Source organism: Miscanthus floridulus, chromosome 12 (genome assembly GCF_019320115.1).
Source record: "Miscanthus floridulus cultivar M001 chromosome 12, ASM1932011v1, whole genome shotgun sequence".
NCBI classification, from domain to species: domain Eukaryota; kingdom Viridiplantae; phylum Streptophyta; class Magnoliopsida; order Poales; family Poaceae; genus Miscanthus; species Miscanthus floridulus.
The window spans coordinates 41,384,062-41,400,940 of record NC_089591.1 but is presented as its reverse complement, the minus strand read 5'-3'; the positions used below and the strand labels follow the sequence as shown (position 1 = coordinate 41,400,940).

The 16,879-nt window shown below is 45.1% G+C and overlaps 1 protein-coding gene and 1 pseudogene across 2 annotated transcripts; both read left to right on the top strand.

The window, feature by feature from the left end:
* The first annotated feature begins 1,325 nt into the window (after window positions 1–1,325).
* Window positions 1,326–7,276, top strand: LOC136498206 (pentatricopeptide repeat-containing protein At4g13650-like; annotated as a pseudogene).
* Window positions 7,277–11,462: 4,186 nt separating this feature from the next.
* On the top strand, window positions 11,463–15,379 carry LOC136497869 (glucan endo-1,3-beta-glucosidase 14-like). Of its 2 annotated transcripts, none has more exons than XM_066493750.1 (4): window positions 11,463–11,775; window positions 12,997–14,048; window positions 14,388–14,551; window positions 14,980–15,379. In XM_066493750.1, exons 1-3 carry the CDS (start codon window positions 11,694–11,696, stop codon window positions 14,448–14,450), a joined length of 1,197 nt encoding a protein of 398 aa, XP_066349847.1. In that variant the 5' UTR covers window positions 11,463–11,693; the 3' UTR covers window positions 14,451–14,551; window positions 14,980–15,379. The 2 variants fall into 2 exon arrangements, with proteins under 2 accessions (XP_066349847.1, XP_066349846.1); XM_066493749.1 differs by having other exon boundaries at window positions 14,935–15,379.
* The last annotated feature ends 1,500 nt before the right edge of the window (window positions 15,380–16,879 follow it).

The window sequence follows — 16,879 nt, the reverse complement described above, 5'->3', positions numbered from 1 at the left end:
ATCTGAGCCCATGTGTCACATATGGTTGAATGATTCTCATGCGTTAGATCTGTTTTTAAAAGAGCAGCTAAGGGATAAGTAGCATGTTTGCTTGCTCGTATACAATCGTGGATTATAAGTTGGAACAATATTTTTCTCTCACACCAAACCAGTCAGCAGTAAATAATCCACGATCGTTTACGATGAAACGAACAGGCTGAAGATATAAAGTGAGTGGAAATTTATTAGGTGACATGTTATAAATTCTTACTCTATTTTATAGTAATATATTAGTATACATATATTAGAATGTTTTGAGAATTTTTTATATCTTTTCTATTTTTCTAAAGATAAATCTATTTTTCTATGGTATCTATGATCTATAAATATTTTATATAAATTTATCGTATCCTAATCTGTCTCTATATATTATGAAAGCTTAGAGATATTTGTTTTGATTAAAAATCTTATCAAGTATTTACCAGACTTCTTTAATAAAAAGGGAAAAAACTGTTTTCAAAATCAGTCTAAAGTAGAGGGGTGATTTGAAAAGAGGTGAGAGTTCAATGGATATAGGAAGTCTAATTTTGAAGTTAAGAAAAAAAAATCAAAACGATAGTTTAGTGACACAGATAAAACGATAGTTTTGTAGTTCCCCTTGCAGCCCATGAAAAATCGCGCCTTTGAAGGTCCTAGTAACGCACAGGAGCACAGGCCCGTTCGGCCGCTCCCTCCCGAAGTCCCGATCCCCGCCTCTGTCTCTTCTTCCGTTCGCGTTCGCTGAATCGGCCGTGGTGGCGCCATCCGCACCTTGCCATCTTGTCGCTCGGCCATACCCCGTCCGCCGCCTCCCACCTGCTCGGCCCCAGCCGGCCACCGGTGCTCTGCAGTCGGCCGAACCCACAGCCAGATTTTCCCCAGGCGGTCAGCCCCTCAGGCCCCCCTCCCCCCGCCCCTGCACTGGCGGCCTAGGCACCGTGCGCAGAGAGGGTAGGAGACTGTCCAATCTCCATCTGTTGACTGCTCACTAGTTACTGCTGGTATGCTACTCTTTAATATTTCATGCCCTTTTAATTGTAGATTATTATTACTCTCAATAATTAATTTTAGTTGCATTAGACACCGTACTTTGAATTGTTTATCTACTATGTTTTAGTATAAAACCTGCTTTGAGCTATTACATTTAACTTGTATGGGACATAACGATCGTAAATTTCCAGCCGGAAACAGTGTTTTTCTCTCACACCAAACTAGCCAGCAGTAAATAATCCACGGTACGATACGGCCTCCCGAACAGGCTGATACTTTTTCTTGGCCCTCCGGATGATGACCTCGACTGCGTCGTGGCCAAGGTGTTCGGCAGAATGACACGCCGGGAAGTGGCAGCCTCGCTGCACCGATCGCTTGCCAGATTCTTCGTGCATGACGACCCAGAGAAATTCCACTCGCTTGTCGCTGCCAAGATTAGCCATCACAGAGCCCTGGGCTCTGCGGACCTCGCCTGTGCCCTGCAGGCGTGCAGGGGGCGAGGCAACCGATGGCCGCTCGTGCTGGAGATCCACGCGATGTCAGTCGTGCATGGCCTTGGGGCTGACTGCCTTATAGGCAACCTGCTGATTGATCTGTACGCCAAGAATGGGCTCGTGTGGCAGGCAAGGCAGGTGTTCAAGGAGCTTTCTTCCAGGGACCATGTCTCATGGGTTGCCATGCTGTCAGGGTATGCACAGAATGGTCTTGGGAAGGAAGCTTTCAGGCTTTACAGCCAGATGCATTGGAGTGCTGTTGTTCCTACGCCGTATGTTCTGTCTAGTGTGCTGAGTGCTTGCACTAAAGGAAAACTTTTTGCACAAGGTCGGATGATCCATACCCAAGTTTGCAAGCAAGCATTCTGTTCGGAGACCTGTGTGGGCAATGCACTTATTGCATTTTACTTAGGATATGGATCCTTTAAGCTAGCAGAAAGGGTATTTTGTGACATGCTGTTCTGTGATAGAGTGACGTTCAATACATTGATCTCAGGACATGCTCAGTGTGGACATGGTGAGCGTGTTTTGCAGATTTTTGATGAGATGCAATTCTCAGGGCTCAGGCCTGATTGTGTGACAGTTGCTAGTCTGCTTGCAGCCTGTGCCTCTGTGGGAGATCTTCAAAAAGGGAAGCAGCTCCATTCATATTCACTGAAAGCAGGTATGTCTTTTGATTACATAACGGAAGGCTCACTCCTCGATCTGTATGTGAAATGTGGTGACATTGAAACAGCACATGATATCTTCAATTTGGGTGATGGGACAAACGTGGTACTATGGAAGTTAATGCTTGTGGCATAGGGGCAGATCAGTGATCTAGCAAAATCCTTTGAAATCTTTTGTCAGATGCAAGCTACAGGTATACACCCCAACCAATTCACCTACCCGTGCATTTTGAGGACGTGCACTTGCAGCAGGCAAATTGAACATGGAGAGCAGATTCATTCATTAAGCATAAAAAATGGATTCGAATCTGATATGTATGTTAGTGGTGTCTTGATTGATATGTATTCTAAATACGGCTGTCTCGATAAAGCTCGAATTTTTTTTGAAATGCTTGATAAAAAAGATGTGGTTTTTTGGACCTCAATGGTTGCTGGATATGTGCAGCATGGCTTTTGTGAAGAGGCTCTTGCAACATTCAAAGAAATGCAGGACTATGGAGTTTGGCCAGATAACATAGGACTGGCTAGCACTGCAAGTGCTTGTGCTGGAATCAAAGCAATGCGCCAGGGCCTGCAGATTCATGCTCGGGTTTATGTCTCTGGTTATGCAGCTGATATTTCAATTTGGAACACGTTGGTAAACCTGTGTGCAAGATGTGGAAGAAGTGAAGAAGCTTTCTCTTTGTTTCAGGCAATTGAACACAAGGATGAGATCACATGGAATGGATTGATATCTGGTTTTGGGCAAAGTCGTCTTTATGAACAAGCTCTCATGGTATTCATGCAGATGGGTCAAGCAGGTGCCAAGTACAATGTGTTCACATTTGTTTCCTCTATTAGCGCTTTAGCTAACCTTGCAGATATAAAACAAGGAAAACAAGTACATGGTAGAGCTGTTAAGACAGGACACACCTCTGAAACTGAAGTTGCCAATGCTTTGATTTCAATATATGGAAAGTGTGGCAGTATTGAAGATGCCAAGATGACCTTTTTCTGAAATGTCAGTGAGGAATGAGGTTTCATGGAATACTATCATAACAAGTTGTTCACAGCATGGACATGGACTAGAAGCTTTGGATTTATTTGGTCAGATGAAGCAAGAAGGTCTGAAACCAAATGATGTCACCTTCATAGGTGTGTTAGCTGCTTGCAGTCATATGGGTTTGGTTGAGGAAGGCCTTAGTTACTTCAAATCCATTTCTAATGTATATGGTCTTAATCCAATACCTGACCATTATGCTTGTGTTGTGGATATTCTTGGACGAGCAGGTCAACTTGATCGTGCAAAGAGATTTGTTGATGAAATGCCTATCACTGCTGATGCAATGGTTTGGCAAACACTTCTCAGTGCCTGTAAAGTACACAAGAACATAGAAATTAGGGAGATTGCAGCCAAACATCTCCTGGAGTTAGAGCCCCATGATTCGGCATCGTATGTCCTCCTATCAAATGCATATGCTGTTACTGGGAAGTGGGCCAACAGGGATAAGGTCAGAAAGATGATGAAAGACAGAGGAAATAGAAAAGAACCAGGTCAAAGCTGGATTGAAGTAAAGAATGCAGTTCATGCGTTCTTTGTTGGTGATCGGTTGCACCCCTTGTCTGATCAGATATACAAGTTTTTGTCTGAGCTAAATGATAGGTTAGCCAAAATAGGATACAAGAAAGAGAACCCTAATCTGTTTCATGAAAAAGAGCAAGAGCAGAAAGACCCTACTGCTTTTGTCCATAGTGAGAAGTTAGCTGTGGCTTTTGGGTTAATGACTTTGCCTCCTTGTATTCCTCTTCGGGTGATTAAGAACCTTCGTGTCTGTGATGACTGCCACAGTTGGATGAAATTTACCTCTGAAGTCACAAGAAGAGAAATTGTATTAAGAGATGTGTACAGATTTCACCATTTTAACAGCGGCAGCTGTTCATGTGGAGATTACTGGTGAATTGGGCTGTAGTAAAGTATCATGTGGAGATTACTGGTGAATTGAGCTGTAGTAAAGTATCTAGAACACTTTTTTGATAGAAAATCCCCCCAATACTATTCCTAATGGTTTCCACGTTAAGATGTCGGACCTACACATATATCTGCTATTGTGACATGTATATATCTGCAAATGGATTCGCCATGGCAAAGCCAGCATGTCTAGACAAACATGTAAAGGGCTTTGGAAGAGTCATTCATATGTGTCACATGAAGTTGGGGTTTTCTATCTTTGTGGGTCTCATGATTGTCTCAACCCATTTGTTTAACCATTATAATTTGTCTTGTCCTAGATGTCACTAACTCTTTGTTACTTGCAACACTTGCTTGTTTCAGGCACCATTCATTCAGAGTCAAGTATCTAAGGTTCACTGTGTTACATGACATCATCTGTAATCATGACATGCATAAATTCCCATTGTGGGCATGGATTAGGATACTTGTCAGACTGCAGAAATGGAGATCAATATGCTGTTTACTGACTCGATCAGGTTCCCTTCAAGTGGTAACATTTACAATTTCTGATTTTTGTACCTTCATGTTTAGAAGTTCTTGTGCTTATTTCAGATTGAAGATAAAGTGCAGACATATTTCCCTTGTTCCAAACAGATCTCGGTGGTGATCTTCTTGAACTGAAGAGCGAAATCCGGGTGTGCTCTGCTCTGATCAATTGGTTGCCGAATATTTCATACATGGATATTATGGCTTGCTGCAGTTTGCTCTCCTCGTGTAACTCGGTGTTTTGATGATGAGAAGAGTTTTTTATGGCCATTATCTCGTGGAAAAATAATATTTGGAAGTTAATACAAGGTACTAGATTCTGTGGCTCTTCTCAATTCTCATGCTGAATGTCGATCCATTATTTCTGTGGCACCTGGAACACTAATGTTTTCAGTTTCACTCAAAGATCTGATATGTAACGTCCATAAGAGTACAAAAGTAATGCTGTTTTTTTTCCTCTTGACATTTAATGTGGACTACCTTACGCAACATCAGTCATGGCTTTCTTTGATTTGTGGAGTGGGTAGTTGTAATGGAGGCATACATGCATGCTCCATCCAGAGGTATTGTAGTGAGATTATTATGCTATTATCCTATTAATATTACCATTTGCCTTCAAGGTAACAGTATTGTGGTGATAATATAATGCTTGAGAACTGATAGATCTGCTGGGTTGCCCTCGGCTAGCTTCGAGTTGTCTTGCTTACTTTTATTCTTATTGCTTATGCAAGCATTTTTAGCACTATTAGTTGGTCCTTTTAATGTCTGTGTCTTTCCAAAGTAGCCTGAGTGATTAGGATAGGGTCGTGGGAATTCTAGTGGAGATGACAGAGATCCACTTAGAACCTTTCTTGCAGAAATGGAAAAGCTTGTTCACTACTATGGTCCTGAAATCATTATATGTGTCATGCACTTCTAGTGTCTACATCCATATCCAGATCAGAACAGCAAATGTTATTGGTTGGAACTTGGTTTCTTTTCTTGATCAGGTGATTGACTGTGATACCACTATTTGTACTTTAAGTAAGTGTAGGCCACAGATTTAGGTCGTTGCTGGAAAGAAAAATCTGATACGCTACCACATCCAGTTTCAAAACCTGCTGTGTCCACTTTTTAGTGCATAATTTTTAAAATTTATTGCTTTTAGCCATCCGAAAAGTGGCTAGGGGAAGCGTAATACGGATTGTGTGGGTAAGCCAAACTTCTCTTAAAAATGATAATTTTTTGAAAGACCTGTCAGAAAGGCTTGTTTCTCTTTTCTATAGTGCTACCGGGTAACATTGCTAGGACTCATTGTCTCGTACAAGCAGATGCTACTGCCTGATTCAGTAGCGCACTAGCGCTTTGCCTTCAGCTGTACACGTTAGCCAGAAAGGCCTATTTGATTGCTTAGCTGCACTGTATTGCTAAGTGATTCAGCACCAGATATGCATTAGCAAAAATGTTTATGTTGGGCAGTTGCTCAGAACTTTGTATACTGTTTCAGTTCAAAGTAGTATACACTTTGTGAACCATATTTTTTGCAGTTACATGCTGTTGAAGCTATCAGCTACTCCATTCCAAATTGTAAATTGTTCTGTTTTTTATAGATATGTGGTTTGCTAGTTCAGACCATCGAACAGAAGAATGCTCCTCTGCTGAACAACAGCACAAAACGGCCCCTGCACCTGAGCTTCCCTAGCGCTGGTGCATGCTCCACATGCGCCGGCAAGGTACCGGAGGGCTCCGTCGTCCAGTAGGACCAGTCATTCCTGGACGACACGCCACAGGTCGGTGACAGGTATGCGCTCACTTGTCGAACTGCGCTGCGTACCTGACGTCCGATTGCATCAACCACGCACAGGGAGGCAGACCTGTACTGGCCCGGTCCTGTGCATGGATCAACCTTGCACTTTCATTCAGATTCGATCTTGACACTGTCATTAGCACACGTTATTGTGGTTGCATCTTGCTAGAACTAGTGCATTCTTAATCGTCGTCCAGATAATTTGGCATGATGACCAAGTGCAGGTTCTTGTGCTATTGATTCTTCCCGTGCTTTGTTCAGCTTCTCACTGCCGTTCCGGGGCTTCCGGCGACGTCCACTGGAAAGAAACAGTCAAACAGATGGGAGCTTTCAGGAATGTTGCCGCGGCCAATGCAGGCGGCAAGCGTTTACGTCGCCGAAAGGAGAGCGAGCGCAATAATTTGGATGCTGCTCGACAGGAACTGGAGGATGTGTCACATGATGAAAACTAAAAAAAACATAAAAGGTCCTGCGATCTTGACAAAACAAGGAGATGCCGGTTGCTGCTGGAGACATAAGGATTCGCACTTTTTTCCTCTCTGGACTTGGAATTTCGATGTGGCCTTTTGGCTGGTATTTGTTGGTTGGTTGATGAAAATAATGCCATTGCACGACGGCTTTTGCATGTACGAGTGGATTCGCGTGTATCTGATTCTGAACCAGAACATTCGATCAGCATCAGCGTTAGGTGTGTGAGTGACCGACCGTCTGAAACTCTGAATGGGGGCACACAAAAAGCGATGAAACAGAAGATGATGAACTGGATGGAAGGCGATTTGTAGCGTAATGGTGCCAAATACAAGAAAGGGGTACGATTCAGGTGTCGTCCACTTGTAGCTTTGCCAGATTGCTTGGTCCCATACTCCGATGAGCGATGAATCACATAACTCGTAAGACGTTACTGATTGCTCGTTTGGACTTTGGAGCATGAACACTGTAGCCAGATTTGGGCTAGTGACAATTTGAGTACTTCGCTCAAATTTTTGTTGACCGCGTTACTTACTGGAAATTTGTTTATAATAAAAGGAGTGCTTACAGGAGGTCACGAGAGAAAAACAAAAGGCAAAAGGATTACTAGTTCCTAACGTAGTAGTCCATATACGCACTTATTGAGCTTAGCCGTTTTGAGAGCAATGGAAGATTCTGGATGAATCTGGGGCGTCTTAATTTTATCCATGTTAATTCTCATGAAACGCTTTATAAGTAAAGATAAATTCTAAAAATTAGACACATCTGGCATCTAATTACATGGACTCTAATAACCATTACATTTATTCTATTTTATATTAAAAAAAAACTACCCAACTCTATCTTTATGAAAAATGGATAAAGTAACCCTTACATTTATACATCTAAAGTTACTAACCTTTGCCATCATAAATATAATTTAAAATAACCTCCTAATTATCTATAGCTGCACTTTTAAACAACCCCTGAATTTATATATAAATCATAAAAGACAATGTAAAGTATCTTTTAATTTTGCATCTAAATTACTCACCTATGTTGATATGAAAGATAATACAAATTAGCTCCTAAATTTACATCTAAATTATATGCATGTATCATTATGAATGAAACATAATATAAAATAACACCACTAGTTTGTATCTAAATTACCCCCCTATGTTGTTATACAAAAAGTAAAAAATAAACAAAAATACCCCTCAATTCAGATATATTGCTATGTGCTACTATGTAGATCAGGTAAACATACATATATTGAGAATGGTTGAGTGGGTTGTTAGTACAGACTCGTGGTAGGATCTTAATCTTATACATAGCTACATCGACAGTGAAATTGTGCATTCCAAAATCAGCTACTTTCGTGTAAGTATATATTTTATAGCACTTTAGAACCTGTTTTTTTGCTTCATCTCCATACTTTTTCAAATGGGTAGTTGTTTCAGTGGAGATAAAAAAAAGAGATTAGTTTTCATAGTAGTTTCAACCAAATTAACTTTTTCACGTTACATCTGAAAGCAGTTTTTCACCGTTCGTTCATAGCTGAACAAAGAGAGACTCTGTGTCTATTTGCGGCGCTGCCGACGTTTTATTATTATATATCTCTGCGCAAACAATGCGGGTCAGTCAGGGGGGGTGGCGTTGAGAGGGGAAGCTGGATTCATGCAGCCATGCAGGGACCAGAGATGAGATGAGGCCGAATGCGAGTCTGACGCACACACGCAGCGGTTGGGCGCGGGGCCCAGTCCACGTCACGCGCCGTGGCAGACACCCAGCCGAAGTGCCGAACCGCAGAACACCCGTCTCAACAACCACCCATCCCCATGGAATGGATCTCCTACACGCCGGAAAGGGCACGGGATGACGAGGAAACACGCGCGACGGGTGGTGCACTGCAGCACCGGACACCGGACAGGGAGGGCATGGTCGGTGGGGATCTGAGCGGACACGCGTCCAGCCACGGGAGCGCACGCACATGTACAACGCACTGGGTAGGACCGTAGGAGCTGTCATCACTGATCCAATACCAATAGAAACCTATAAGGAAAATCCAAAATCCGATCTGCTCGCTTGAACTTATCGGTATAATATTTTTTTCTCTCATAATAAATCAGCAAACAGTATTTTTCAACCTGGCTTTTCAGCGAAACGAACATGACAACCTAATTCAAAATAACTGTCAAACCTTTTAAAAAAAATCGAAGTCCAACCAATAGGTGGATCTAGTTTAGCAATTACAAATTAAGGCTACATGCGAACCCGTTTTTTAAACCCAGACTCTGAACTAAAACACTGTGGCCAATTTACTTGCAAAATGGAAAGAAACCTAATAAGTCTACTAAATTCAATCTAATAGTATCCATGATTAATCCCCATCCATTAGTCTAGGTCTCTGATACAAACACATACTTTTGATGCTTCTTTTTCGAAAATCTGAAGCTTGTCGCATCCAGTGCCATCCAGAGCTCAAGTTTTGACGCACTTTTTATCACGAAATGTTGAAATTCCAAATTTTTCTAAGTTAATTCATACGAAAAATAAGAAAATTCAGCTCCATACGCGCGCGGTATGCCCCATAGTACTGGGTGACAAATTTTAGATTGGTTCCGAGTAGCTGCTCCGTTGCTCCCTGGCCACGCGCCAGGCCGTCACGGTCTGTTTCACGTCAAGCTTTCCCCGCACGCCTGGGCTCCCTCCCTCCTCGCGGTTTCCCTTTTCGTTCCCGCGCGCCTGCCTGGCTAGAGCTGGGACCTGGGCAGTGCCATTTAAGCCGGGTTATGGCACGTTTTTTTTTAATGACACGAAATATTTTAGGTCATGCCTACGAACACGAGTACACGGCGGGCAACATAGTCCGGCCCGTATTTTAGACCGTGCTTGAGCAAAATGACACGTAGATACTTCTACAATTATACAATGTAATTTTCTAACATTTACTATACTACCTCTCATCTAATTCTTGAATAAATTATGAAAAGCATTAAAACTTTTATTAAAATAGTACACACAAAATAAATATATTTCATATCACAAGTGAAAAAAGAAAACTAGCATAGATATTTTAATGATCGTGCTTGGACCGGCGCAACCTGAGGACGTGCCGACGTGCCACACACGGTGTTTGAGCCAAATAAAAGATTCACCGTGCCATATCGATCCGGGCCAACATGCTTTCCGTGCCTATAGCCTGTTCGGTTGGCTGGTTCGTATCGTTGCTGGTTCGTGAAGAAGTACTGCTGGCTGGTTTGTGTGAGAGAAAAATACTGTTCCAGCTGAAAATTTACGATCGTTTACGATATGCCACAGCCAAACAAACAAGCTGCTAGAGGGCATAACCCGAAGCGGCACGAAGCACAAGGCATGGCCCAAGTCCCACCCCTGTGCCTGCCTGGCGCGGCCCTCGCTCTCCACGGCCGCGCGCACACGGGACGGCGTACTAGCGCAGCCACACGGATTGCCAGTTGTCGCCTGCTCAGTCACTGCCATATTTCCCAGCAACCCACTGCATAAATACAGAAGAAAAATGGCTATTTGCCATTGCAAACAATGGCTTCGCAAAATTGCCATTCAAAAGATTGACTTCGTAAAATTGCCAGTCTAAACATATACACTTTGTTTTTGTTGCCATAATCCCTATTTAGCTCCTTTGTTTCTGTTTTTGGGATTGTCCTCCACGTGAAATGACATTGTTGTCCTTGGCTGCTAGGAGACGTCGGTTTACACCTTGGCTTAATCAGACGTCTGAAAGATAGTTCAAATCCGTATGACCGTATCCACTCGCAAACTGTATCGGACGTCAGAAAGATAGCTCAAATCTATCCACTCGCAAACGAAGAACGCTCGCGTGCCCTAGATGTCCACGATGCAGGGCGGCCGTGACGTGGCACCGCCGGCGGACGCGCTTGCCGCCGCCACACAATCACCCGTGCTCAGCGCCGCCACGTCGTCACCCACGCCTGCAGCAACCATGATGGCCGTCGGCACGACCATGGAGGAACTCGCAGCGACCTCGGCAGCCGTTGGCACGACCACGGTGGAACTCGGAGTGACCTCGCCGCCCCTCGTCATGGCCCCGACAGCAGGCGCGCTCAGCTTGCTGCAAGCGGCCGATGTGCTCGGCAGGCTAGATGCAACCCCAACGTCGTCATGCGCCCCGCCAGATCCTAGTCCGTCCCTCGTGGTGGACGCGCCCTCGCTGACCGGCGTTGACACGGCTTCGCTGGCACCTGCGCTCGACGGAGACTTTGCGCCCTCGACGTCCCTTCCAGAAACATGACGCTGATCTTTCTAACGTCTAACGCATGTGCGAACGGTGATCAGCAAGGGCAGAAATGTCTTTTCATGTGGAGGACAATTCCAAAAAACAGAAACAAAGAAGCTAAATAGAGATTATGGCAACAAAAACAAAGTGTACATATTTAGACTGGCAATTTTGTGAAGTTCATTTTTTGAATGGCAATTTTGCGAAGCCCATTGTTTGTAATGGCAAATAGCCAATTTCCTCATAAATACAGACAACCCGAGGCCGCCCGCGCGCTCCCTCCAGAGTCCAGACACAAGCAAAGCAAGCACAGAGCGAGCGCGGCGACGCCGTTACGCAACGCAACAAGGAGCTAGGCGCTCATCGATCGAAGAGCTAGCACTACGCTCCGCCATCGACGCTCGCAGGCGTCCTCGCTTGGTCTGGTTCCTCGCCGCGCGCGTCCTCGTCGTCGGGCGACCGCTCTCGGCATTCTCTCTATCTGATTGCTGCGGATTGGAGGCTTTCGAGCTCCCGGAGGAGGCCGGAGCGGTTCATGGCCGTGGCGGAGCGGTTCGGAACTCGCTGGCCGCCGTCTCGCTTCTTCTTAGTCGCGGTGCTCCTCGTCCTGCTGACAGGTCAGCCTACCTCGCAACCTGTTGTGTGTTTTCCTCTCCCCCAATCGCCAGTGTGAGAGCTTTTATTTCCCTTGTATGTACTGTAAATTCCAGTTTCCCCCCCGCGAAATCTAAGGTCTAAATTGAGGGATCGAACTCAATATCTTAGAATTCGTCTTGGGGCGCCGTTACGTGATACAAAAAAAAAAGGAGTTGAATTGTCTTTTTCTTCCTGACATTTGATTTGTATGAGGCTCTGAATGGCCTGAATTTGAACTGCGCTAGTCTGCAGGTCGAGTTGGTTGTCATTTACTCCCAATGAATTGTTTCGTGCTAGCCTCCTATTTTGTTTCTTTCTCAAGTGTTTTTTTATCTCACGTACCGTACGTACTCCATTGCATTGTCTAGCTAGTAGTAGTTTATACGATTATATCAATATAATCTTGAAATGTTTAGTTTAATCATGCATGGTACTTCTTCATATTTACTTTTTATTCCATTTAAATGATGTATATACTTTGGTACTTCACAAGTATGATCTGTTCCTATACTTGCCTCACCAGGTAATGGTTCATGACGCATGCATGCAGCATCTATACTTCTTTTCTTATAGATTATACGTTATTGCTAAATGGTGGTTAATAGGCGTACTTGCTGAGATTATCTTATCCAAGCTTAGCTGTGAGATCACATGGTCCCGAAGTGTTTTAGGACGTAAGGCAGGCCGCCCACTAAGACGGCATCTCCCAAACCGATTCTAATCGGAGTTCCTTTTGATTCCTCAAAAAAAAAAAAATCGGTATTTACCTAAGAAATGGACCAATTTGCTGCCTTTTCGAGCCAATTTGACGTGCATCTGATCTGGTTCTGAGCTGTCACGACTTTTGGCTTAAAGTTTCCTCTGGAAGGATGCATGGTTTGCTTCGTCCCTAGTCGCCAGCTAAAGGTGATGGGCTTTTTGATCAGTTGTGGCCATTTGAATACAGATACGAGTATTATAAAATAAGGAGGTGTTTGACGACGTTGGTGGTATTTATTTATCAGGCTGATTCTCGATCTGATTCCCCAATCACATGACCACATGTGGACCACGCTCAACTCTCATTGGATCCTCTGCATGCATATTCTAGTAGTTAACTGTGTACGATTTTGTCCCGCAAAGATGCAGCTAGCCTTAGATTTATTTGATTGTTTATTTAAAAAAAATTGAGCCACTGACGAGACGCTTGCATTGGATTGCAGATGGCGGAGTGGCGTGGAGGAGAGGAGCTGAAGCCCTGTCGATCGGCATCAACTACGGGCAGATCGGAGACAACCTGCCCTCCCCGTCGAGGGTGTCGTACCTGCTCCAGTCGATGCAGGTGAGCAAGGTGAAGCTGTACGACGCGGACCCGACCGTGCTCTCCGCGTTCCTCGACACGGACGTGGAGTTCGTGGTGGGCATCGGCAACGAGAACGTGTCGGCGATGGCGGCGGACCCGTCCGCGGCGCGGGCGTGGGTGCAGCGCCACGTGCAGCCGTACCTCCTCACCGGCACGCGGCGCATCACCTGCATCACCGTCGGCAACGAGGTGCTCAAGGGCAAGGACACGGCGCTCAAGGCCAGCCTCCTCCCCGCCATGCAGTCCGTGTACGGCGCGCTCGCCGCGCTGGGCCTGCAGGGCCGAGTGAACGTCACCACGGCGCACTCCCTGGACATCATGGGCACCTCGTACCCGCCCTCCGCGGGCGCGTTCGCGCCCGACGCCGTGCCCTACGTGCAGCCGCTGCTGGGGTTCCTGTCCATGGCCAGGTCCCCGTTCCTCATCAACTGCTACCCGTACTTCGCGTACAAGGCGGACCCGGGCAACGTGCCGCTGGAGTACGTCCTGTTCCAGCCCAACGCCGGCGTCACCGACGCCAACACCAGGCTCAACTACGACAACATGCTGTACGCCCAGGTGGACTCGGTGTACGCCGCGATCCAGGCGCTGGGGCACACCGACGTCGACGTCAAGATCTCCGAGACCGGGTGGCCGTCCAGGGGAGACCCCGACGAGGCGGGCGCCACGCCGGAGTACGCCGGGACGTACATCGGGAACCTCCTGCAGAGGATCGAGATGAAGCAGGGCACGCCGCTGAGGCCGTCGGTGCCCATCGACGTCTACGTCTTCGCGCTCTTCAATGAGAACCTCAAGCCCGGGCCGTCCTCCGAGCGGAACTACGGCCTGTTCTACCCTGACGGCACGCCGGTGTACAACGTCGGCCTGAGGGGCTACCTTCCACCAATGGATTTTTCACGAGGCACCCAAAAGGTACGATCCCTTTCCCTTGGTCGAATTCGGCAAATTGGTTACAAGCTTTCTACATGTGATGCGCAGATTAACTGATTAGGTTAGTATATGGGTGGATGAAGGCAAGTCTAATTCTTGGCCGTGCACACCTCTGCATGCTCATCCCCATCACATTGCTTTCATTCTTTTTCACATGATAGTGAGTTAGTGACAATGGCAATGAAATGGCGATAAAACTCTGCACTAACGGTCAAAAAAAGAGGATGTTGATGCATCTGCATTGCCGGGCAAAGTTTCCATACCATACCATCTGTGCTCTCTTTTGCAAACTAACTGGGTATCACTTTTGGTGTTCTGCAGGCGGTTCGTTTGTTTGCCTTCATCCTCATAGCCATTGCATCGATCACTCTCAGCATCTCCTGAGAGCATATACAGTTGACCATTGTGGTAATGCTAATGAAGAAAGCGCGGAGGAGATTGAGGATCTCTTGCAAGTTGCAACTAGGAGTAGCAGATACAACAAGGTAAGAGTCTTATCCTGGACCAAGATCGTAATGAAATGAAATTGTCACAAAATTAGGCTATGAGGCTGTTCTTTTTATGTTGGTAGCAAAAAAAACAAAAACTTCTGTTACCATGAATACTACTTTTACATAGTGGCTTATTTTTGCTGGCCTTATTCTTTATTACATAGTGTCCTTGCTAAGAATAATTTCTGAAACCTGCTTTGGCATGTCATGGGGGGAAGAATAGAAATGGTCTTGTACGACGCCACAAGCTCTTGTGAACTAATGAATTTTAGATTCTATGTTGGACAAAAGTAGCGATTTAGTCAAGCTTGAACAACCATTTGCTAGGAGCATAAGCTTGTAGAAATCTTATTGATTCTTTTCTCCTATATATGCAGTAATGAAGTCCTCGGATAACTAACTAAGTCGACATGTTCCATCAGGGAAGGTTTAGAAGCAGAAAATTGTCTCGGGCTTACACGGCCAGCCAAAACAGTTGAAGTGATTTTGATGGCATCCAGTAGCCAAGATTGGCTCCACACTGACAATGAAGTGGAACTGACTGAAGATTGGGGACGATACGCGGCCAATGCACACATTGTTAGATAGGATTTTCTATTTAATTTATTCTTGAGATGTCTTCTTTATGCAACTTATCAGCAACTGTATATATATTTGTATATCGGTTAAACAGATAGGAAATTAATTCAGGTCAAGGCTGGCCATTTTTACTAGTTTTCTTTATTTCTGATTGTTCTTTTGTTTCTTTTTTCCCTTTATTGTAAACTCTGACAACAGTAACGAATCTGTTGAATGAAAGTTCAGGGGGTCGAAAGTTTTCATCTTCAACCTTCAGCCTCTCCTCCTCAAAGCAACCATAGCAAAAATTCTTAGGAGGCTCAATGGGATTAACAGCGGTAGGGAGGCTTGTGCCCCCCACCATGGCAAAAAAATACAGGGTGATCTCACTACTCCTCTAAGTGGCAAAAAGAGCATCACCCTTCTCTCTACGCAATTATGTTTACGTAATTTATGTAGCAGGTGAGGAAAAATGAGGGCAGTGAAACATGAGTGCCGTTTGCACCCGTGGCTTCTCCGTGTATAGGACTTGGGTGAAGTGTTGAAACAAAGCAATGAAAACTCCTGCGGAGTACGGTATGACATGCCAAGCTTTGATGACGAGGGAGGGCGATGGTATTTGAGGTATAGCTGGGACTCCTCCTTCAAAAGCAACGGAGCGAGGGCGATTGTAGCGATTGCCGATCGCCCATATTGCAAGCCCAACTACCTCAGGGGCTGAAAGTTTATCTTCGACATTCAGCCTCTCCTCCTCAAAGCAATAATGGCAAAAAAATTCTTAGAGGGGCTAGGCTCCATGGGATCAACGGCGGTAGGGGGCTCAAGCCCCCCACCCCCACCCCTACCGCTAGATCCGCCCCTGTCTGACAACACATTGATGAACATAAAAATGGTGTGCCACAAGAGCGACAACAATCTTGTCTAAACATGGAGCTCCACTTCGAACTTTAAGTACAGATTTTCGATGAAGACCGAGCACTATTTAGTGCAGCCACTATAGTTAACTTAGGGGTGGTCGCATGGCGACCTCGCGCTGGCTACATGGTTGAGGCATTGGCCGTGCGCTTGGCACAACAAGGGAAAGAACCAAACGGTGGCGAATGCTATTACCAGCAGCCGATGGATTACTGACATTGATCACAATTTGAATCACCAGCTTATTGCGGAGTACATCATGCTATGGGAGGAACCGGAGAATGTCGTCCAAATAGAATCACAGCAAGACACCATTTCCTGGATACTTGCAGCCGATGGCAAATATTCCGCCAAGTCTAGATACTCTATGTAGTTTGAGGGAAAGATACAAATGCGTGACAACAACTCAGACGTGAAAAACAAATGCACCACCGAAATGTAACGTCTGGGAAGAGGTTGCGAATTGGATTCAGGGACTTTGATGCCTGCAAACTGGAATCAAACTGCCACCATGGGTGACTGGTTCATTGACTTGGTTACAGGCTTTCTGCATGTGATGCGCAGATTAACGGATTAAGTTAGTATATGGGTGGATGAAGCCAAGTTTAATTCTTGGCCGTGCACACCTCTGCCTGCTCATTCCCATCACATTGCTTTCATACTTTTTCACATGATAGTGAGTTAGTGACACTGGCAATGAAATGGCGATAAAACTCTGCACTAACGGTCAGAAACGTAACCTTTCAAAGAAAAAAAAGGGTAAAAAAAGAGGCTGTTGATGCATCTGCATTGCCGGGCAAAGTTTCCATACCATCTGTACTCTCTTTTGCAGTTCGATGAAACCTGGCA

Coding starts and splice junctions, on each gene's coding strand:
- LOC136497869 (XM_066493750.1), top strand. CDS start 11,694: ATGGCCGTGGCGGAGCGGTTCGGAACTCGCTGGCCGCCGTCTCGCTTC. Junction 11,776..12,996: donor GCTCCTCGTCCTGCTGACAG/GTCAGCCTACCT, acceptor ATTGGATTGCAG/ATGGCGGAGTGGCGTGGAGG. Junction 14,049..14,387: donor TTTCACGAGGCACCCAAAAG/GTACGATCCCTT, acceptor GGTGTTCTGCAG/GCGGTTCGTTTGTTTGCCTT.